Genomic DNA, 25674 nt, shown 5'->3' with positions numbered 1-25674 from the left:
AGTAGATAACAATCTGATATACTGAAATTTCAAAAAATCAATACTCACCAGAAACAGAATGGGCTTCATGGATTTAATGGGCCCAGTAAGGTGTGGAGCTTCCTATTACTGGAGTATTCAGGTAGAGACACGATACCTACTTATGGAGACTTTTGCAAAGTATGTTTTTAATGGTTCAGAAGAGAGTTTTCTTTAGGTAAATTCTGAATTCCTTTTCAACCATGAGTTTCCAGAAATTAATTTCCTTCACAGTATTAACAAATTTCTTATATTGTTCTTAGATTTCAGTGGAAGCTTCAGTGGGAGATGGCTTCACTGGAGATATTGCAATTGATGATTTGTCATTTATGGACTGCACCCTCTACCCTGGTAAGGAAGGATATTTTAGTATATGAGTTTTTTCAAACCTGTTTACTTGAAAAAACTGCCAAGGAAATCAATATTTTATTTCCAGAAATATTCAAAAATACTCTCAGTTCTACTCTATTCTACTAATATATTAACCCTGGAAAAGGTTGTGAATCTTTTCTAGTAATTAGTCTAAAGTCTTTGCAAACATAGTAAAGAGGTTTGAATCAGTTGTGTTTGTGTCTTATCATATGCAAAATATTAGGAAATTGTGTCTGAAGTTAAACTATAATTCCATCATATTTGGGGGGTTATAAGAACAGAATTGGTTGCCTTATAATCACATTGTTTTGGAGACTTTAATAACCTCTCAGGTACCTTCAGTGATGTTTTATTCTTGGGCTGCACTTTAAATATTCCTGAGGATTGTTGCCAGCCATTTCCTTTCCAAGTTGTAGACTTCTTTCCATTAAAAATCTTATACATATCTTCCAGATTTATATCTCCATCCTCAACCTTTCCCCTGAACTCCTGACTTAGATACTAACCACCTACTCAACATCCAAACTTAGATGTACTAGGCATCTCAAAGATAACTAGGGAAAATAACCTAAAACAAACACACCCCAGGGGAAACTCATTCTAGGCAGTGCATAGCGATCTAAAAGGGCTGAAATTCAAACTCCTGGGACTGAGGTTGTAGACTCTTTAATCGCATGACAAGGGAAAGCACAGTCTCCTTCCTAGAGTGATCAGAGGCTGGATAATTTAAAAATCAATCACAGTAATCCATGTGGAGAGCACTTTCATGTGCTGAAAACTTAACCTGCAGCCCTGGTCCGTCACAGTGTAGCATTATTGGTCAGAGGAGTACCAGCCTCTCCCCAGACATAATCAGAGGGCTGGATTCCAGTTCTTTCTGCTGTAGCTAATGTCACACCTCTGGTTCTCCACCTCATCATTCTGGCAGGATTAATTACCATTCTCTGTGCAGTGGTTTCTATGAAACTCTGCAGAAAGCCAAACCCCTCTCTGGAAAGCCAGCAGAAGGAAATCAGAATTCAACAAGTTTACATTTATCCCTCAGTGTCTAAAAGTAAATTCTTGATGACCCATTGCTCCCTCAATCCGACCATTCTTGCACGCCTCCCTGTCTCAGTAAATGATAGTTTATCTCCAGTTGCTTCTTCTTCATCAACAAATCTGATCAGCCACTACCTTCACATATATCCAGAGTCTACTGCTTCTCGTTGCTTTCCATACTCTCCCCTTGGTCCAAGCCACTGTCATCTCTATACAGATTATTGTGGTTGCTTTGTAAATGATCTATCTGCTTCTACCCTTGAACCACATAATATTTTCTCAAAACAGCAGCCAGAAGGATCCTTTTCAAACTTACATAAGCTCATGTTACCCTATCATGAGTCTTCCTATGACATCCCATCTCATTCAGAACAAAAGCCAAACTTCTTCCAATAACTTCCAAGGAATAAATGACTGGCCCTCTTATACCGGCTCTGACTTTACCTTCTACCAATATGCCTCTAATTGATGTCTCTCAACTACAAGACCTCCTGGCTGGTCCTTGAGCACTCCAACCCATTTATGCCTCAGGGCTTTTAGACCTGCTATTCTCTCTTCCTGGAATGTACTTCCCCCAGATATCCCCTTCACCCCCTTACTTCTTTCTGATCTCTGCTAGAAAATTTCTCTAGTGAAACCTCTCAATCAATCAATCAATCTCTCTCTCTCTCTCTCTCTCTCTCTCTCACACACACACACACACACATCTCTTCTTATCTCCTTACCTGACATTTTCTGTCTCCTTCCCCTGTGTTTTCTCCACAACACGTATCCCCTTATAGTCAAATTTTATTTCCGCCATAATAATGTTAGTGGCATGAGAGCAGGGATTTTATCTGATCAGTGCCATACCTTCAGTAGCATAAACAGTATCTGACACATAGTAATACTCAATAAACATCTATTGGATAGGTGGGTGGATAGGTGGAGAGATGTTTATATCTATTTAAGTGTTTATATATTTTAGTTTATTTTTGTTAAAATGTTAATTACTTCTATATGTAAGACACTATGTTATATGTCAGCTTCTGTTGACAGCCAAATCTCAGTGGCTTACAACCACAAGCATTTATTTCTTACTCTTACGTGTGTGTTTTGGTGTAGAATAATAACAGCAAACACATGTAATTCTTGTTCATAGCTCTGTATAATTCTATGTAGTTCCAATCTATGTATCTCTGTTCTGTGGGTCCTGTCTATATGCGACCCAGGCTGATGGACCAAGTCCCTGTCTGACACTTTCTGCTTTTAAGTCACAGAGTTGGAAAAAGAAAGCATACTTAAAGCTTTTATTAGGGCATCATGTGTATTCACTTCCATTGGTCAGAGCAAGTCAAGTGATCAAGCCCAACAATGGCGCAGGGAAGTATTTGCCACAGACAGGGAGCTTGGCAGGGGCAGAGAATACAGAAAGTCCTTACAAGGGAGGGAGCTGATAAATGGTTACATTAATACCATCTATCACTCTGTGTATCATCTCATATAATCCTATTTTCTTTTAAGAGTATAAAATAGTGCCTGATCCATCACAGGTGAAGAGATCTTGAATGTTGAATAGGATGGATGCCTTTGTTATCCCAATTTTATGGAGCAAACTGAGAAGGAGATAACCAGCCCAAGGCTATCTAGCCATAAAGTGGCAGAGTACAATGTCTGCTTCTTTGGATCATAATGTTTATCACTATTATTATATTGTTCATCAAATACATTAACCGCCCAAGGAAGAGAAAGCAATTTCCATTTTATAGGTGTGAAAAACTAAACTTAAAGAGTATCGGTGACCTGGGTAAGAATGCACAATTGAGGGTAGGAATGAGATTTTTCACCGGGGTCTGATTTCAGGGCCAAATCGCCTCCCACTCTTTGCCTAGGGAGAATGGCTGTGACCCCAGTGGCAGAGGGGAACAAAAAAGAATACAGAAAGGGAACACAAGTCATTGTTGCTACTGTTGCTGCTTTAATTATCCTGCTACATGCATTCTGTGGCTGATGTTTCCAAGGTAGAGGGAAAAGAGCTGCCAGAAACAAGGGCAGAGATGTGAAATACCAGTTACACACCGTTAGTCCCAATTTTCTGCTTTAAGTTTTGGAAGAAAAATATGGAATTTTAAAGACTGAACTGCTTGGTTTTCATGTTGGCTTCATAGCAAAAGAAGCTCTGGGCAGAAACCACAAAGCCTGCTGAAGCCATAGGTTTCATAAAGGAAGCTGATGTGATCTTACCATAAGATGAAACTGAAAATAAAAATTAGGTTTTTAATAGAAATATTGCTCTTGATTATCAGTCAGTGTTTTGTCATGACATCATGTTAGCTGAGGTGGGATCAGTCCGCATAGGTTCACTTACAGACATTGATTTGCTTTCAATATGAACATTATCTACAGCATGTTTCCTCCTTGATTAACAAAACAAATAAAAAACTAAAAATACACAAACTATTGACCTCATGTCCAAAGAGCAGATTTGTAACCTGTAATTTTATTTTATACTAAAAGTGACTAAAAAGGAGTAGATTATTTCATTTTTACCTATTTCCTCAAAATCAACTTCTCTTTCCCCTACGTCTCCCTTGTTCCTTTTGATGACCTCAGTATCCTCGAGCAACCCAGGATTGAAATACCATCATCGTCTTTGGCTTTCCCCTTAAACTTTTAAGTTTCCCCTTACACTCCAAAATATTTCTCACATCTGTTCTACTTTTTCCATTACCTCTGCCATGACCTTGGTTCAAAACGCTGTTGACGCGAATGACTGAGCTTCTTAACTGCAAACTTTTATTAATTTTCCTCAATAGTTTTGATGCCATAAACTTAGTTTCTTTTCACTTTGTCCTAGGCCATCATTACTTGCTCCTCTAGGTCAGGTGTCTCTCATTTTCTAACTTCTAGTTGTTTCTAACAATTTTCAAATCCATTCTCAATTATGGATCATATCTCCTTTGTTTCAATACTTTGATGATAGAGATTATCATTTTAAATCTAATTCAGGAGGAAAATAGAGAAACAGCTGTTTATGCAAGATTAATTACATTTCTAGGGAAAGTAGACAATCTTAACCATGCAATAGAATCCTATGATTCTTTGCATCAGTGTGTGATGATGTTGTCTGATCCCAGAGTAGATAATGATGTGGAATAATGGCAAAGTTAAATAGCTTTCCCTTCACCTTGAATTAGACCTTCAGAGTAGATTTAGGAAGAATTGGTGCCAGACATTCAGATTTTAAAATATTATCCCAAAGGAAGTATCTGTTTTGCATTATTCCTTCCATCTTCCATCAGAAAAGCAAGGAGTGTGTTTCTTTTAACAGAATACATGCAACAGGAGTTTTCTTTCTTGTGTCCAAGATTATTGGTGAGATAGCTGGGTTATTTGGAAAAATAAATCTGTGACGACATAACATCACAACACACTGTTTTCAAACTGAAAAAAAAAATACCTACGCACTTTTCATCGAAGTTAAAATTTCAGAATTCAGCATGTGTATTAGATTTATTAGTTACTAGAACTACTAATTATTAGAATGAGTATCACTATCCAAGGTATTAATGTTTTGCTTTTCCCAGGAAAGTTGTTACTAAGTCAGTGGCATATCTTGCAACTGATGATACTTAAAATTGAGAAAGTATGGTAACTCTTTAGAGAATGCTTAACAATATTTATGATGTTCCTCCCCTACCCACCGAATGGTTTTTGTTGTTGTTATTGCTAAACTGGCTGAGTTGATTGAATTTTTGACATCCCTCCTCCTTCACCTCAATATCTCACCAGCTTTATTTGTGCTTGATCAAGTCTCCCTTCCTTCTGCAAAGAGTAATGTTTGTTTCAGTGGCAAAATGTGTGAGTTCTTTTGTGTTCATTTTTCAGATATCACCTGCAGCTTTTTACCTTCTAATACTAAGCTGTTTGGTGTATCCATTACATTTTTCTCAGGATAGTAAATTAAATGAAAGCATTTTGCTTTGAGGTCCTCTTTTATCCATATTTTTCAGAAGGAAATACAGCCTCTGAAGAAAATTTTAGAAATGTTGGAAATATTTGCAGCTCAGTAAAACACTTCAAGGCAAAAATAAAGAAATTTGAGACTCGGTGATTGTAATCTAAAATATTCTGGTTTTAGGGTCTTTGGTGTAGTGTCATAAAGTGATTTAGCATATACCTAGGGAAAAATTTTGCCCAAAGCCTATGGTCCATGCAACTTAGTATTTTATTTATAAGATCTTATGAAAAACCCAAATGAACTTTTTGGCTAACCCAATAAGTTTCTAGAAAACAAAATTCAACAAATAACTGATTTAACCTATTTTAAATTTAAAACTTTAAAATTTTGTCATCTTTTAATTGAAGGAAATGCTAAATACCAAAAATGGAGAAGGCTGTTGAAATACTTAAAGTTTAGCTTGAAAATTGTCCAACTGCTAGTTAAGTCTATTTTTAGTCACTTTCAAAGATAGTAGAATGTCTTTAAATATGGAAAATATCTTGTGCTACCTGGAAATTTTTATTGAATCCATGTGGTAAAGCAAAAATATTTCAAAAAAGAGCTGATATGCTACTGGAGAAAGAAAAAAAAAGAGGCAATGCATAATATGAGGCATACAGCTGTGTCACAATTGTTAATAAATCATATCCAAAGAGTAGCTATGTTTCAGTAAAACCTACTATCCTAGGAAGTAGACCTAGCACAGACACTTTAGTATGATTATGCTAAATATAGTCGTTTCAGCTTGTGGTTATAACTCCAGGTTATTATGTTAAGTGCAATAGGAAAAATAGGAAACGCTTTTCTCCTGGTGCTGTAGATATTTCAATTTTTAAATTTTTCTGAAGATTGATTATGTTTAAACCTCAAGTAGACTTTTAGATTTTTAAATTAAATGTATTTCTTAACATCAGAAGTCACAAGAAAAACATATGCATTGTTACTTGGAGATAAAGAACAACCATGCATATTAGTCAAGTAATTCACACAGTTGTGATATGTCTAAAGCTGGCAATAATTTATCAAGGGCTCAGGATGTTAAAATATCAAGTTTCACTTGTTTAATTACCAGTGTGGGAATAGCTGTATGGAGGGAAGTCTAGTATAAAAGAAGTTGGAAAATTTATTTTTACCAGAAAGATTATACTAGGGTAGCATGAAGTATATCATATTTGTTACAAGGAATTCACAGAGCAAAGAATTAGAACATTGAGTCCATCTGGAGCCTGAGTCATCTAGGGTGACAGCTGTGCAGGTGAGCTGGTTTCCCTTTGGCTTAGGGATGGGGAAGAAAATCAGATCAAACCAGACTAATCTCTGCTCCTTGGTGTTCAGTTATTTGCATTTCACCTTTCAGTTTTGTCTCATCTGCAAAGCTTTTAATTTTTTTTTATTTTAAGAGCATTAACTCTACCATTGCTACCAACTTCAGCATTTCTAAACAATCATAGGTTTAAAAAAAATCACAAGTTTTGCTATGGAGTGAATGTTCCAATATTCATATGTTGAAACCTTAACCCCCAATGTGATGGTATTTGGAGGTGGGGCCTTTGGAAGGTAATTTGGGTTGTTGAAGTTGATGCCCTCATGATGATATTAGTGCTTTTATAAGAAGAGGAAAAGATGTGAGATATCTCTCTCTCTGCATGCATGTACCAAGGAAGGCCATGTAAGGACATAACCTGGAAGAGAGCCCTCAGAACCCAGCCACGTTGGTACCCTGATATTGGACTTTCAGCCTCTAGAACTGTGAGAAATAAATTGTTGTCTAAGCCCCCCAGTCTGTGGGATTCTATTATAGCAGCCCAGACTGACTAAGATGGGCTTATTGTTCTAGGTATGTTTTACTATTAAGGTTGTTCACAATTTATATATTTTAAAAATGTAAAGTCTATCCATATACTGTATGAAGTCATTTCTTGTATCACCTGAGTTAAGAGCATGATTCTTTAATAAGAAATACTGCTCTGAGTCATAGCAAAGTAAAACAAGCTGACTTTGTGTTCCTTACATGAAAGTATAAACCATCTGTGAGGGTCAGGCAGCTTGCAGTCCTCGTCATGCCTCAAGCTCCAAATGATGTCTTGGTCTAACCATGTGTCTGGGCTCTGTTTTACTTCTATATGGCAGATCCCAAGTAATCAATGGCAACTCCATCTTTCCAGTTATACCACCATTTCCAGAATTGGACTTTGGAGTAAGAAACACTTTCTTCCAATAATTCTTTTGGTGCTCTCAAATACAGACATATTACATTTATCTTTTAAGATTCACTAATTCTGGTAGAATAACAAAGGGTAATGAGGAAAGGACAAAGAATTTTAAGATTTTCCTATTTCTTTTTTAGAGTAGTGATATTTTTACCTACCTGGGATCCAGGTCATTTTACCTGGATCATTTCTGAGATGGAAAATGATTTGTCTCTATTTTTCCTGAGTACGACTCATCTACCTCCTTTTTCTAAGATAGTCATGCATGTCTATGATTTCTTCTTAAGTGAGGGACTGTTTCCTAGTATAAATTGAAACCAGGCCTAAAGATGCAGTTAAGACTACTGATTTTAATAATGTGGCAGACCAGATGATCTGAAAACTGTAACACTACATATACCTAGAAATGTCAAATATAAAATGCATTTTTTAAAATGTTAAGCTGAGGTTAAAAAAGAGAAATGCCCACATGAGAGAAATAGAAAATGGAAAAATACAACAGAAAGCATAATGTGATTGCTAGAGTTAGGGAGTAAAGAGAATATAGGATGGATGAGAGGCAGGAAAAGGGGAGAGGAGGGCAAAAAGGAGTATATTATCCCTGGGTGGAGGTACCAGTGGGGTTCCAAAAGGAACAACTCAAAGTTAATCTAGAAGGACTCTTCTACAAACTAGATGATGAAGGATTCTCACATAAAAATCAAGCACAAAAAATTATGGTTGCCAACCTCCAAAATAGCCCCCAATAATCCCCACCTCTTGGTATTCATGATCTGTGGACCAGGCCCCTCCCATATTGAGTAGGACTGACCTGTGTAACTAATGACCCACGTGGCAATGACTGTGTGTGGTTTCCAAAGCTAGGCTTCTGCTGTCTTCCTTTGGATCACTCACTCTGGGGGAAGTCAGACACCATGTCTGAAGGATACACAAGCAGCCCTATGGAGAAAGCCCAGGAACTGAGACCTCTTGCCAACAGTAGCCTAACTTCCCAGGCATGAGCCCCCTTGGAAAGCAGGTCTTCCATCCCTGGTCAAGCCTTCAGATGACTGCAGCCTTGGCTGACATCTTGACAATAATCTTATGAGACCCTGAATTAGAACCCACCAAGCTAAGCCTCTTCTGTGTTTCACACTTACATAAGTTGTGTGAGATAATGTGTTTATTAGTTTAAAATTCTAAGGTTTGTGGAAATTTGTTATGCAAAAAATAGAAAACTAATAAATAATTTAAAATATTAAAGGACACTAAGCCATAAGAAAATAGCATGATGTTGTCCAAAAAAAACAAAACAAAACAAAACAAAATCTTGAAAGAAGTATCAAATTGGCCATTGTGAAATGAGAAATAAAATCAATGAAATAAAAATCCCAGCAGATGAATTAAATAGCTGAATCAATGCTGTGATTAATCTTCTGGAGAATAACTATGAGGAAATTTCAGGGAGCAGCAGAGAGAGATAGAAAAGGAAAATGGAAGGGATAGATTTACTTGAAGGATAGATCATAAAAGCTAATGGAGTTCCAGAGAGAGAATAAAGAAAATGGAGGAGAAGCAATTTTCAAAGATACGATGGCTAAGAATTAACATAAGATTTAAGAAGCCTATTCAACCTCATGCAAAATATTAGAATAAATCCAGGTCTAGGCTTATGGAAATGAATTAGAAAAAAATAAATGAAATGGAAGATTATGGTAAAAATAGCCAGAGATTAAAATACAGTTACAAAAGAACTGCAATCAGATTAATAGATGACTTCACAATAGCAAGAATGGAAGTAGGAAGACAGTTGAAATTATTTTCAAAGTTCTGAGAAAGAATAACAGTATAGAGCCAAGCAAAATTCTTTCAGGAATGAGGATGAAAACAGGCACTCAGAGCATGACATCCAAAAATAAACAAAAAATGATTTCACTGCACCAGACTCCTACCAAATGAACTATGTAAATGTGAACATTTAAAGGAGACAGAATGAGCTCAACAAGGGCTGAGATGCAAAAGGGAAGAGACAGCAAAGAAAATGGCAAACGTGCGGGTAATTCTAGACATACCAGTGGATGATGAGCATGTGGTATGACCAGAATATTTATACACTACTGAGAAATATAGAAATTGATACAATTACTTTTGAAAGTAGTTTGGCATTATCTAGTAAATTTAGATGTGCATCCTCTGTGACCAAGCAATTCCACACGTAGGTACCTCAGGAGAAATGTACAAAGAAACAAAACCTCAGAGTCAACTCAAAAACCACTGCTGGTAGAATGGCTATATAACATATGTTACATATTCATATAGTGAAACATTATACAGCAGTCAACACAGCTAAACTGCAAGAAAACACATTAGTTTGGATGAATGAATGTACAATGTTCAGAAAAACATCAAGTTGCTGATTATATAGAGAATGGAGTCCATTCATCTAAAGTTTGAATCTAAACAACATTTTATTTATTTATAAAGGACCTACATGGTGCTCCATGTATATGGTCACTATTCTAAGAATTTCACAATAAGTTATTTAGTCACACAAGCTAATAAGTAAGCACTGTAAGACGTTATTTGGTATATATGCAAATGAAGAAAATATAAACACAAATGAAAGCAAAGAAATAAAAAACACAAATTTCACTGTACTGTGAACCAGGAGAGATGCCAATGAGGGGATGGAGTCAGCAGGGAAACACTGGAGGGTTCAAAACTTTTTGTGAATTTCATTTCCATAAACTGGAAGGTAAATATATGGCTATTCTTCTTCTTCTTTAAACCAGGCATATATTTTATGTTCATTCTTATATATGTATAATATATTTCATAATAAAATATAAAATGATAAGTGAGAGAAGCTTGAGTTGCACCAATAGACTAATAGATCAAAAAGTGGCCATTCATGTGAAAAAAAATTGCATTTAGATTCTCATCACAGATAATAGATAACAGTAGAGCCCAGATGGAGGAAAGATCTAAATATGAAAAATAAAACTATCAAAATTTTATGGAAATTATAGAAAACATATTTATGACATTAGAATAGGGAAGATTACTTTTAGTGAAATTTTAAAGCACAAACCATAAAAGAAATGATTGATATATTAAAATTAGAGGGGTTTTTTTATTCTGAAAGACACCATAGAAAATGGAAAGACTAGATTAGGAGAGCATATGTGTCACTTAGACAAATGATTGAGGATTAGTATGGAGAATATGGGATTAATTTAAACCTATAAATTAATAAGAAAAAGACACTGGATTCAGTAGAGAAAAAGAGCAGGGTATGTGAATAGTTAGTCAAAAACGAAAGTAAGATACTTGTGTGGCCCCTAAAAAATGTCTCAATAATTAGGGAAATACAAGTTAGAATATCAAGGAATTATAATTTCAGACCTGTAACCCTGGCAAACATTTAAAAAAATCTGATGATGCCAAGTGTTGGCTGCAATATGAGAAATGCACACGTTTCTGGGTGGAAATGGGTAAACCACCTTTGAAAACAACTACTTAAGTTGACTGATTACATACCTTATAACTTTGAAATTTCATTTCAAGGTAACTTGCCTTGGAAATACTCTGGCATATGTTTGCAAACAGAAATGTACAAAGACATCCAGTGTAGCACACTTTATAGATATTGTTACTGTCCTGCTTGAGAAGAGATATGCCAGCTACGGACTATTCATACAATAAATATTTGACTCAAGATATTCACTTAATTGAACACCCTAACCAGTTAAATGAATGAATTGATTCTGTATGTAACAATAGAGATAAATCAGAAAAATATGTTTTGAGTCAATATTGCAAATTCAAAAGAAATATGAATATTATTTATGTAAAATTTTCTAAGACACAAAATAATGTATATTTTAAATGGAACATGTATGTTTGAGATAAGGATACAAAAACATGCATGAAGACTCACTATATTCAGGATGTTAATTCTTCCTAACTTGATCTATAGAGTTAATGTAATCTCAATCAAAATCCCAGCAAATTATTTTGTGAATATAGAAAAACTGATTCTGAAGTGTATACTGAGAGGCAAAAGACCCAGTATATCCAACACAATATTGAAGGAGAACAAAGTTGGAGGACTGACACTACCCAACTTCAAGACTTATTATAAAGCTACAGTAATCAAGACAGTGTGGTATTGGTGAAAAAGCAGAGAAATATATCATTGGAAGAGCATAGAGAGCCAAAAATCTACCCATGTAAATATAGTCAACTAATCTTTGACAAAGGAGTAAAGGCAATTCAACGGGAAAAAGATGGTCTTTTCCAAAAATGGTGCTGGAACTAGACATCCGTGTGAAAAAAAGAAAGAATCTAGACACAGACTTTATACCCTTCACAAAAGTGAACTCAGAGTGGATTGTAGACCTAAATCTAAAATGCAAAACTATAAAATTCCTAAGATAACATAGGAGAAAATCTAGATGACTTTGGTTATAGTGATGACTTTTTAGATACTACACCAAAGACAATCATTTAAAGAAATAATTGACAAATTATACTTGATTAAAATTGAAAACTTCTCTGTGAACGACATTTTTAATGGATGGAGAAGACAGTTCACAGACTGGGAGAAGAACTATCTGATGAAGGAGTTATCCAACATATACAAGGAACACTGTAAGCTCAACAGTGAGAAAATCAACAGATTAAAAAACAGACAAAAGATCTGAGCAGACATCTCACCACAGCAGATATATAGATGTCAAATGAGTATATGAAAAGATGCCCAGTCAACCAAGATGTCCTTCAGTAGGAGATTAATAAACTGTGGTATATCCAGACAATGGATATACTATTCAGTGCTGGATTAATATCCAGACAATGAATACTATTCAGTGCTGGAAAGAAACATACCATTAAGCCATGAGAAGACTTGGAGTAAACTTAAATACATATTAATAAGTGGAAGAAACCAACATGAAAAGCCTACATACTGTATGATTCTAATTATATAACATTCTGGAAAACACTATGGGGACAGTAAAAGGATCAGTATTTGCCAGGGATTGGGGGCAGGGACGGACAGATAAGCAGAGCATAGAGGTTTTTTAGTGTAGTGAAACTATTCTGTATGACACGTTAATGGTGGAAGCCTGTCATTATACATTTATTAAAACTCACAGAATGTAAAACACCAACAGTGAACGCTAATGTCAACTGTGGGAAAAGCAACAATGGATTGTTGAGTTAGCAAGGAGAGCCTGCACATGCATACCTGGTCTCTTAGTTTCCTCTTTTTGTGGAGAGAGTTAGCTGAAGGAAGCCTGAGATCTGCTCAGCTCCTCCTTGCTGTAGTTCACAATGGTCAGCTTCTGTATAGAAATTTCCAGCACAGGTTATAACTTAGTCTGTTTATGTCTGAGTTTCACACGCTGAAAGATTACCTGCCTACAGATATAGGCTATTCTTTTCCAGTATCAACTTCATCCATAAAAAGGTTGATATTTTGCTCTACCAGCTGCCCTACACTTCAGTCTTAGTTCTTAATTGCTTCAAAACCTGAGCTAAGAAATAAAGTACAATTTATTGGACTCTCCTCAAATTCCCCAAAGCACCCAAATCCCCAGTCCTCTAGACACTGGACGTGTAATATTGCTCAGGTCTTTGCTGTCCCCTGCAAAACATCTCTGCTTTGGTTTATTAGTTGCCTGGAATTAAAGTAGAAGCTCAGCTGTTCTCTCTTCCCCATGTCAGAGCCACCAACAAATCATTCTCCTCGCTAGTGCCTGATAAGTATTTATTGAAGTGGAAATTTTATATCTTGATGTTTCTCCACAGCTTTTTATATTTACTTCAAAATCCTAGTCGGTCCCACTTAGCTCTTTGTGACCTGATAGCCCTCTCCTCTTTAGTCCCATATCTAATGACTCCATCCGATGCATTCTTACCATATCCCAAGATAGTCTTCTTGTCAAACTCTCACAGTATTCCAGAAAACAACAGGAAAATATATTCCTCTGTCTTCACATGAGTCTTTTCTCCTTGCCTCAAAAGACCTTGTACCCTTCTTTATCTACCCAGCAACAAATCATTCTTTAAAACTAAAATGTGTATATGTATAACTGCATCGCTTTGCTTTACACCTGAAACTAATACAACATTGTTAATCAACTATACTCCAATATAAAATAAAAAGTTAAAAAAAAACCCAAGGGCTTCCCTGATGGCGCAGTGGTTGAGAGTCCGCCTGCCGATGCAGGGGACACGGGTTCGTGCCCCGGTCCGGGAAGATCCCACATGCCGCGGAGCGGCTGGGCCCGTGAGCCATGGCCACTGAGCCTGCGCGTCCGGAGCCTGTGCTCCGCGATGGGAGAGGCCACAACAGTGAGAGGCCCGCGTACGGCAAACAAAACAAAACAAAACAAAACAAAACCCAAAACTAAAAACTTAGTTTAAACATCACCATGCCAGGAAGTCTTCCCCATCTGATACAGACTTTTCCTGTGTTCTCTTAATATACTATTACAATTTTAACCTTTGTTCATCTATTCATTCATTTACTCTGTCATCCATCCCTCCTTCCATCCCTCCTTCCATCCCTCCTTCATCCTTCCATCCATCTGTATATCTATTCACTCACTTCACAATGATAGTGTACCCACCATATACCATGGTCTGTGGTTGTGAATACAGGAGTTAAGGGATAGGTGTCACTCTTGCCTCCATCATGTTAAAATCTCTATCCTAAACTTATCCCATGGAACTGTAATGAAAGAATTTCCTAACTGCCTTATCCACTAATCTGTAAACTCTTTTATGGCAGTGACAGTATGTTTGGCTTTAAATCCACTACATCTGCCATGTATATGACACAGAGATGTTATTAATAAGTGCTTATTGGATAGCTTACTCTCTAAATTAATCTACTTCTGTAAATTTCTTCTAACCTCTGTAATATCAGAAATTATAGCTTATTTAAATATTTCTGGGTGAATACTTTTGGTTTGGGTCTATCTTGCAACCTTGAATCCCAACTATGTGGGGGTATCTGAAACAAAGAGGAGATGTTAAGTTCATTGTAGCAGTGGAAGAACAAAGTTTATTCACCTAGTGGGCTAGAAGGTTTAACCTGACCTTGACTCTGGTTCCTAACGCCAGCACCTGGGATTCACTTGGTTCCTGTTGATCTTCCAAGCCCTGTTCTTGAACCTTCCATTTGTTCAGTGAGCTCTGAAGAGCTTTTCAATAATTTCCATCTGTGCCTTCACTTATTTTATAATCAAAGATATCTAAAGTTCTTTGCCATTACTAAAGCCATGAACCCCAACTTATATGCTTACATAAAGAAGTTCAGCAGATTAGCAAATACTATCAAATATTCTTTATAATATTGAGTGTGAAGTATACTTAATAAAGTTTATTGTGTGAAATCTTTAAAGAAATGGAAAAATCTGCAAAATGATACTTGTCTATTATTTCAAGGTAATTTGCCAGTGAACCTTCCAACTCCACCAGCAACTTCAGTTCCAGTAACCTTACCTCCACACAACTGTACCGACAATGAATTTGTTTGCAGGTCTGATGGTCAATGTGTTGAGAATATCCAGAAATGTGATTTTAGATATGACTGCCCTGACAAATCAGATGAATCATCCTGCGGTACGTGAATTCCTAAATTTTGCATTAAATATAGCCATAAAACTGATAAGAAAATACTAGTGTTATCTCAAGTAGCATGGCATAATGTCCTAGTTAGAAAATTTCAACCTGGCTTAAAGCAGTTTCTTAACATAAAGACTATTTGTATAGAAAATGATAGAAGAACCAGCATACATTCTTGTATCATGTCCAACAAGAGGTGTCTTTAAATTAATATTTAAATTCAAAATACTTGTTTTCATGGACTTAGCTTGACTACAGAGCTATCATTTATCATTTTTATTCATCTCTTTCTTTGTCTCTGTTTGTCACAATCACTAAATAGAAATGTTTAGGGAAGAAGCATAATACCCTCAAATTAGATGAATCTGTTCAAATTTTGCCATTGTCAAAATGCACACATAAAATGAATACTATTTCAAATGTGCAGAGTTAATAAGAAAACCAATCCTAATACATGTGGACACTTCAACGGCTAGGTACTGTTGAAAGATGGTTTTCATTTATTGACACTTGCCAATCTATGGCTTCTCCTAAATGGATCAAGGCAAATTATTTAATTTAGAAGTGAACTTCTCAGTCAGAGATACGAACTGAGAGTAGAAAAATTAATCTGTGTCTGAATGGGCAAAACACAGGATCAGAAGGAATAAACACTTGTGATTTTTTTCCCCTTCCTTGCTCTTTATTAAGTTGTATGTGAATTTACCATAATATTGCTCAAGTGTCTTGATAATACTGATGGTTTAGAACATACAGATAATACAGCGTATAGTGAAATTCTAATTTGTCTTATGTCAGCCTCGTCAAGGAATTCTAAAACTTAAAAAATACAAATACATAATAAACTAATCCAGGCCAAAAAACCTCATAAAATCAAAACTAATTCACTCTGTGAATAAGATGGGACAGTAATTAACTCAAGTTGGTCAGGAAGATGTACTGTGCATCACAGATGTAAGATAATATAATGGACGATGCTGTGGTATTCAGGCTCCCTCATGGGAAGACACTAAAATCCTCTTCTGATCACACATAAGTCATCTTTGTAAAAGTTTACACAAAATCTAATTAATTACACCTAGTGAGCATCTTTAGTAAGTACTGACTTTCTTCTTAGTTCAACTTTGAAATTTTAGTAATGCCATTTATGATTGGATGGGAAGTTTTGGTAAGTTCTGTAAATGTCCTGAATGAATGTCTACTATTTAATTATTAAAATCATGGGGATATTTATTTATTTTGATTAAACATGAGTTATTACCATTTAGTTGTGAACAAATTGTGTCTTGCCTTCTCTGTCTCTTTGTAAAATGAACTATTATGATAAATCTGCTTGTCATCTACAGTCATATTTTGTAATTTTTTCATTGTGGTAATACAATATAAGATCTATCCTCTTAATAAATTTTTAAGTGTACAATACAGTATTGTTGACTGTAGGTACAATGTTGTACAGCAGATCTTAGCTTATCTGAAACTGTGTCCTCTAATTTTTGAAAAATATACAATTTTTAAAATCTTTTTTAATAATATGATGAACAGGATTCTTTTGAATTCTAAATCTCTTCACAAAATAAGTATAATTATATGATCAATATTAATATCAGAGATTAAATAACACACCTGAATGTCATGATTAAAATCACTTTTTTTGATGAAGTTTTCCTTCTCAAATTTTATGTTAAATCATGAACCCAAGTTTCTAAATGATAGTAGTGGTAGCCTATGCCATCACCATTTATGCCATTTAAAACCTGGAGTACACACCAGGCTTTCTATTGTATACACAATACCTCATTGAATCTTTTCTTTTATTCAAAAAGTAGAGAATTTAAGACAGACAGACACATGAACACATCAGAGAGAGAAGGAGAGAGAGACAAGGAGAGAAAAAAAAAAGCATTTGTCTTCACACACAACTTATATATTTAAAAAATCACTGGACTTTTAATTTTGTTTGATATTAGAATACAGTCATTACAAGAATATTGAAAACTTTCAAGGAAAGAGGTTCAATATAAAAGCTGTTATAAATCTTATAGCTTTGAATTTAAGTAATTTGGAATTTGGGATTTAGGTTTGCGATAATACTGTGAAAAAAGAACAGACTTATCAGAACTTGGAGGTCATATAAGCAACGTAAGTGTTGTGTCAGAACAGAGTGGCAATTCTTAAATTGCTGCTTTCAGAGCGAATTAAAATCTCACTTCTTTATGAAAGCAGAATCTTCAGTATGTGCATTTATTTCCACATTTCAGTTAATATAGATATTGGAATATAATACACCTAGATTTCTTTAAAACTCTTCTAGTGATTATGTAAACAATTTGCCTAATTATTTCAGTTATGCTTAAAAGTTAGATTATAATTTAAAGAAACCCCAAGAGTAAGAAAGTGCTGATGCAGATGGAAATTGCCATTTATTAATACATTTATTGCGATTAGCTCATTTTATTTCTGTCCCATCCTATTCAAGCTATGGAAGTTTGCAGCTTTGAAAAAGGAAGCCTGTGTAAATGGTACCAGCCAATCTCAGAAAAATTAATTCAAGATTCAAACACATTCAGGTGGGGACTTGGTAATGGAACCAGTATTCATCATGGGGAAGAAAATCACAGGCCGTCGGTGGATCATACAACGTAAGTGTCCACGCATTTGGAACATGTCTGTTAGGGACTATTTACTAAGCAGTTCCCAAATTCCTGCCACACCACCTTACCCTGTTAGTGCTCTTATAAAGATGAAGGTTTAAGTGAGAGCATAAGTGGGCTAAGTGTACTCTTTCTTACAAAATTAAAAAAATTTAATTAAAAAATAGTAAATGCTCTTATCAAAGTCATAGAAACCAGAGAAAAGCATGAGTAAATAAAGAAAAATTATTTGTAATATCACCACTCATCGAAAAGCACTGTTAATATGTTGTTTTAGAATTATCTATTCATTCCTTCCCCTCCAAATTTCTTTTCTCCTTTTCTTCCTTTTTCAGCTCCTCCTCCAACACCTTGCCCCTTTCCCTCTTCTTCCAGTCTTTGCTCTTTATCATCATTTATTTTGGTCTTTTCTTTCGAGGTTTAATAATTCATACCTTTCCCCTGTTTTGTAGTCCACAAATATATTGAGTGCTCACTTCCTACAAGATCCCATTCTTCCTCTTTCCTTTTATTGATTTCAAGGAAACGTTACTGAAGACAACAAAGGAATCCCCATTTATATTACAAAGAATCTTTTCCAAATCTTTATGCCTTCACACTTCTCCTCAGTTAAAGCTTCATGACCCCCAGTTCCTAGGCTGCTGCTTCAAAGAAAACTAAAGGTATATCCACTGTCCAGTCCATCATTGCCCTGGCCAACTTGACCTTGCACTCAAGGGGACCACGGTATCTTAAGTGTACAATGATTTTTCTTTCCCTGGGATGACTTTTTCACCCTGGTTTTCTGAGCTCCCTTTTGTTCTATTAAAATGGTTCCAGTTTTACCATCATTTTATTTAAACGTCTGCAGCCAGGATGCCCAGAGTATATAGAGTAGTAGATATTCATACTGCTTTGTTTTGATCACATTTGACAGTTGGCAAGTAATTTTTGAAATTTCAGGATACAAAATTTCCTTGAGCTGCTTCTGACGTAAAAAAGCACAGGGTAATTTCAGAAAGTTTCTGTGGCTCATACAAATAAGCCATACTTCACTAATAAACTATATTTCTGTTAAGAAAAAGGCAGACTAGAATCTCACTTCTAGGTGGTAAAAGTATAAACAGAAATATGACAGCATATAAGCAAAGGAATATAATCGGCTTTTAACTTGTCTCTGACCCTCACCCACTGCCTCCAATAGACTGCAAATTCCTTGAGTAATTTCAAGGACTGTGATTCCCATTTATTGCATTATTTCTAAGGCTCATTATGTATTAAGTCCCAGTAATTATTTGTTGAGTGAGTTAGTTGATGATTAGGATCAATATATTTATGCTTTATAATTAAAGGCTACAAGGCACAAAATTAAATATATTTTAAATAAGAATACTTAATAATCAGATAATGTTTAATGAATGTGCTCTACATGACAAAATCCTGGAGAAGGGGGCAGTTCCTAAGCTTCTATCTTCTCCAGTTTTCCTCTCCCCTTCTCTCTAGGTTCTTTCTTCAGCCAAGGAAGGTCTGACATTTTTTACTTTGTGAAATAGTTCTTATGCATCATTTATTCTACTCTTTGGCTTATAGTAGAACTCCAAGCTCAGTTTATCCAAATTATGTTTGTTTGTTTGTTTTATATAATTAAAGGGGAGCTTTTCCATTTAGAAAATGCTTTTCTCTCTCAGGTATCTGGCTCTAGAGATTTAAAGCCAGGCTTTTAGACTACTGTGTCTGAAACAGTTTTCAAGACCAGTTTTGAAAATCAAAAAGCTCTACACCAGTTCTTTCTTTCTCTTTACTTTCTATGATTCCACTTCACCCTAAGGTAAAGATTGCTTCTGGCTTGGGTTGGTAAGGAACACTCATAAGCAAGTGCAAAAGGAGAAAAAAATCACATTACCGTATTTCAAAATATTCTCTCACTTCATACACCTAATGAAGCAATAAAATACCTAGAAGAGTCATGGTGGGGTAGGAATATGTAGGGAAGTTTTCACTGTGCAGATGACTCTTCAGTAAGGTCTTAAATTTTACCGTTTCATTTCCATGATGAAAAACAAGTCATAGTCCAAGTCACAGTCTACTGTTTTGTGTTCACACTTTAATGGACTATTCTTTGTACCTGAGGATCTAAAGTGCACTCTGGGTCTGAATTAAGGGTTGCATCTTTATTTTTTACTTGTTTGTTTGTGGGAGAGTAACACCATTCCATACAACTGGTGCATTCAGCATTTGTATATGAATTAGAAATAGTCATCTCTTCTTCTAGGGCTTCTTCTGTGTGGCCATGGTCTTAGCACGGGGCTTGGTGAGTGGATTCTCCCTTCATCCAGCTCAGCAGGGACCAACTAAGGGCACCTGGCATGATTTTTTTTTCCTGGGGTTGGAATCTAAATATTTATTTATAAATAAATATTGTTCTCAACTACAACCAGAGAAAAAATAAAGTAAAATCCCTTCAATGTAAATATCATCAGTTGCAATTTGCATGTTCTTTTGAGATTGGAGTTGGACGAAATTTCTATTTCCTCTAACTTATGCAGTGAGAGGGAATATTTAATAGAAAAAATATTTTCTTGGTATTTTGGGGAAAGCACCCTAATCTAGTTAAACAACAACAACAACGACACACGCACACACACCACAGAAGAAAAATGAGTTTATATCCATTCATGCTCCAGGAACTACTAGGAAACTTGGCAAAAACATTAGTCTTACTCAGCTGAGAATTGTTTTAAAAAATTATTATTTGCTTATCATTGAATCAAGGTATTTGGATTACTTAGCATCCGAGCTTTGTAGCTAATTCAAATTTAAATATGTTTAGAACATTGAAGATTTGGAAGTGTTGTGTAATGATTCCTTGCGGTTTGTAATTTCATAAGATCTCAGAATCCTGTACTCTGACCTCTATAATCAGTTCAATAAGCCAAGGCAGTTTTTTTTTTTTTTTTTGCGGTACGCGGGCCTCTCACTGCTGTTGCCTCTCCCATTGCAGAGCACAGGCTCTGGACACGCAGGCTCAGCGGCCATGGCTCACGGGCCCAGCCGTTCTGTGGCATGTGGGATCCTCCCGGACCGGGGCACGAACCCGTGTCCCCTGCATTGGCAGGTGGACTCTCAACCACTGCGCCACCAGGGAAGCCCTCATTATATAATTTTTGAATGTGCCTTCCCTTTAACCACGTTAAGATGAAGTAAATTTATTTGCATTCTAACTCCTGCACAAAATTATTATACTTATACAAAATGTGGAGGAAAAAAATATGTTTTCTCAACTAAGTAAAGATAAATTAGATTTAATTCTTATATTAAGACAAAGACTTGAAAATATGAACATACTATATCACATATGAACCATTTATGTACATATATATATATCACATATGAACCAACATCAATATGATCTGATGACATTTGTATATGCAGATACACCAAATACTCAAAGATCCTTATGGTCTGGAGGAGAAGTAGCCTTGACTAGGCACACAATTCATTCTTACATTAGTGATGTATTTCCTGAGCATCTGGTCTTTGAGAATAGTAAGCTTAATCAGACATGAAACCAGCATACACATGAATAGATGTGTAATGCCCAGCAGAAAGAGAGGCCCACTGTGGACACTCAGGTCTGTGGGTCTATGTTGGTTGTGTCTCTGTATTTAATAATACCTGAAAAGACTCTCCAAATTTGAATTTTAGTGGCTAATATAAATGAACTAAAATAATACTATAGGTAAAGACCATTTACTGATTATTCTAAGAACTGACTTTTTTATTGTTACAGAAATACTTTTTTTCCACAAAAGAAGAAATGTATTTTTACTGTAGGAAAATATTTAAATATAGATAAGAAAGGGAAGTAATGTTAACAACTATAATCTTGCCACTATGATAAAAGCACTGTGCATATATACATATATATTTAGCAAAAAATAGGTTCTATCAATCACATTTTTTAATATGCTTTTAATTTTATTTACAATCTATAAGCAATTATTTACCAATACTTTTTTTAATGGGGTAATAGTTTTCCATTAACGGGATGCACCATAATTCACTAATTTAATTCCTCACTATTTGATTTCTGAGTTGCTTTTGATTATACACAGATTTAATCAATCTGCACTGACCACTATGCAGCTTTACACAAATTGTAGATTATATCCTGAGAGTACAGAGTAGAATTTTTATATTTGTTGTTATTTATATGTTAAAACATTTGATTTATAATTTTGTGTTACTTTGCAAAATGTACCATTTTTGAAAGCAGTGCATGATGGTGTCTGTTTTTCTGTATGCTTGCCAGACACTTGAATGTTTAATTTTTTGTGTGTGTATTTTCCAATTTAATAGGTTATAGTAGCAGCTAATTGTATATTTTTCATTTCTTTAATACAAAGAGAGGGTAACCTCTTTTTTTTATTTGTACCTTGTCCAAGTGTATTTCTGTGTGTGTGTTTCCTGTTTGTGCTCTTTCCTTGGTTTTCAGTTTGTAGTGCTTGTTTTTTTCTTACTGATTTATAAGATCTTTTAAAGCAGTGAGGTGATTTTTTATCTGTTATGAATGTTGTAGAGATTTTCCCCAATTTTTTATTGGCCTTTTATTACTGTTTATCATATTTTTGACATCTTAAAATTCTTAGGATGTACATAGTTATGTCTCCCAACCGTGTGAGGGGGTTTTATTGACATGAACTAGAGAGAAACAGTATTTCTATAAAGTAAAGACCTTGTATGTCTTTCTTGGACCACAAGCTCAGGAGGTCAGAGGTAATGCCATTTTGCTTATCATTGATGATGAGTGATTGCCTCTTTAGGGTACCAGAGAAGAATTTTCTGCTATTTTGTAACATATTCCATCCTCAATACACTGTGAATTACTATCAAGCATAAAGGGAAGAGGATGGTTCCCTAAAAGGGAATAGAAAAATTCACAAAAATAAAGGAAAAAATGCAAACAAGTTAACACTCTAGAGAAAATAACAGTAACTTGCTTCTGATGTCAGCATCATATCTTTGATGGCAGTGGAAAGCAGTGTGAAAAAGTATTATGTGCAGAATATGTCTATAAAATAACATTGGGCTTCCCTGATGGCGCGGTGGTTGAGAATCTGCCTGCCAATGCAGGGGACACGGGTTCAAGCCCTGGTCTGGGAAGATCCCACATGCCGCGGAGCAACTGGCCCCGTGAGCCACAAATACTGAGCCTGCGCGTCTGGAGCCTGTGCTCCGCAACGAGAGGCCGCGATAGTGAGAGGCCCGCGCACCGCGATGAGGAGTGGCCCCCACTTGCCGCAACTAGAGAAAGCCCTCACACAGAAACAAAGAGAGCCAACACAGCCATAAATAAAAATGAATAAATAGAAAATTACATTATAAATCCCCAAAGCAACATCATTATATTAAGCTTTAAGGGCACTGAGTATTGATAGAATTAAGTCAAATGAGAACCTTGACCAGAAGTTGATGGTGATAGTGGAGAGCATATTTTGCTGTGATCAAGATGCCAGGAAGGAAATAGTATCATTTAAACTTCAGAATATTTGTTAAGAAAACTGTATTTGCAAGTGGAGGATAGAAGTGGTTGAGATGGAATGAGAGAACGTTTTTCTGTTTAGAGTTGTAATTTACTTCAGCAATATTCTTCATGGCTATTGTTACTTTCCAAATATTTAACATTAATTCCATCAATCGAGTTTTCTGCATATATCCATCTGGGTTTATTTTCCTTTTCCCACTAGGTTGTAAGTCTCATTAGAATCCAGTCATCTTAGTATTTTCCCTTTTCCTACATACAAGCAATAAGAAAAGTGCTTTGAAGATGCTTCTTTTGAATTTATAAAGTGGCTTCCTATTTAGCTAAATTCATCTCTTACTGTAATCTGTATTTAAACTTCTTAGGTAATTTTATTCTAATGGAAACATTTCTCCACCTGCACCTGCTTGATTTAGTTCTACTTTCAATTTGACATTTTGAACTTCATTGTAAACATTATTAACTTAGTTTAATGTTTTCAATCACAAAGGATTACCATAAAAGTGGGTTTTTAAATTTCTGTCTATTTAAAAGAAATTACTGAATTGAATTTAAACTTTAGGTTTTGAGATATTAAAATAAACTGAACAAGAGTTACCAAAGTCTACATAAGGCTTTAAAATAAAAAAAAATATTTTTTTATTGTCTCTATTGTCTCCTACATTTGTTGTGTGTTCATTCAATAGACACAGAGATACCAAGTAAGTGAAGACAGTGCATTTTCTTTATGGTGTGAAGGTTTTTGCTTAAATGTGATGCCTGTGTGTGCATATTGAAAAAGATATTTATTTGCAAGGTGATATGACTTTAAGATAGCCACTCAAATATCTCTGACATTAAGAACATAAATTGTTCCTGAGAGTTTATATGATTCTTAAATTCAACCATAAACTATGAGCAAAGGTAGTTTTTATTTAGTAACCCTATCTGGCACAGACTTTCTCCAAAGAATTATTTACACTGATGTTGCAAAGTCTATCTTTTAGAAATTGCAGACATAATGAAATTCAAAACATAGTTCCTTAATCTCATCGTTTGAGTAAAGCTCAAACATTACTATCCAAGAGGAGTAGTTTTTTTTCCCATTTATTTATTTATTTATTTATTTATTTTTGCTTTATAACAAATTTAATCAGTTATACATATACATATGTTCCCATATCCCCTCCCTTTTGCGTCTCCCTCCCACCCTCCCTATCCCACCCCTCCAGGCGGTCACAAAGAACCGAGCTGATCTCCCTGTGCTATGCCCTGTGCTATGCGGCTGCTCCCCACTAGCTATCTACCTTACGTTTGGTAGTGTATATATGTCCATGCCGCTCTTTCACTTGCCTGAGTTATCAGGTGGAGCAGATTGACTAAAAATAGTTTATTAAAAATAGTTTACAAAAAATGTTTGTTTTATTTTTATTCTTTATTAATGACCAAATAACCAAAGGATGAAAGATTGAGGTATGACATAAGAATATAGAATAACTATTATCTTTTCATGCCCAAATGAATGAATATATCTCTTCATAGATTGACTCCACAGTGCTTATTTTAAAAGTATCTACAAAAAATACTTTAAATATATTTATTAAAAAGCATGCATAGTTTTATACATAATAGGTACTAATGTCAATATGCTCACCAATTCATCAATAATGTATTGGCTAATGGAAGGATGTTATATGAGTTCAATTATATCTTCTTTAAATCATTTTTCTCTGGAAACTTCAGGTGATTTATTTATGATTAATAAACTTTAAATAGAATTAAAAATTATATCTAATTTATACTTAAAACCTACCTTTGATTTGCCTATTTCAAAGAATAATACCTAAACAGTTAAGTGGAGGCTGTTAATGAAAAGGGGAAAATGCCAAGTTTATAAATTTATTAATTCTGATATTTAATAGGCCTGTGTTCCCCAGCATGTCCTCTTTGACTACACAAAACTAACGGGGAGGTCTGACAAATGAGCAGTGGTAGCTTTCATATAGTGAAGCATCTTAGAAATGAAAGCAATACTAATTGAGTGTTTATTATGTGATAGGCATTAGGTGGATGCTTTTCATACATAATCCACATTAAGTCCTCCCAGTGAACTTTGCAGGCTTGTATAATTATCCCTGTTTTACATGTCAGCAAACCAAGGTTTAAAGATGTTAAACAGCTTGCCTTTATGCAAACTATTTAGTAAGCTTGGGAGCTGGAACCTTTGAATCCAAATCACAGATGCTCAAATCTGTGCTCTTAAACACTATCCCACATCTTGGG

General features: G+C 35.3%; 1 protein-coding gene across 1 annotated transcript in view; it reads left to right on the top strand.

Moving 5' to 3' along the window:
• The window catches only part of MALRD1 (MAM and LDL receptor class A domain containing 1), a gene marked incomplete at both ends in the record, with an annotated part of 598196 nt that overhangs the window by 197173 nt on the left and 375349 nt on the right, over positions 1-25674 (top strand). Inside the window, 3 exons of the mRNA XM_082619568.1 lie at positions 282-369; positions 15061-15237; positions 17717-17879. Of these exons, the coding sequence (XP_082475694.1) occupies positions 282-369; positions 15061-15237; positions 17717-17879 (428 nt within the window). The remainder of the gene's footprint in view (positions 1-281; positions 370-15060; positions 15238-17716; positions 17880-25674) is intronic.

This window comes from Mesoplodon mirus, assembly GCF_964341445.2.
Source record: "Mesoplodon mirus genome assembly, chromosome: 4".
In the NCBI taxonomy this organism is placed as follows: Eukaryota; Metazoa; Chordata; class Mammalia; order Artiodactyla; family Ziphiidae; genus Mesoplodon; species Mesoplodon mirus.
This window is presented reverse-complemented; position numbering and strand designations above follow the sequence as displayed.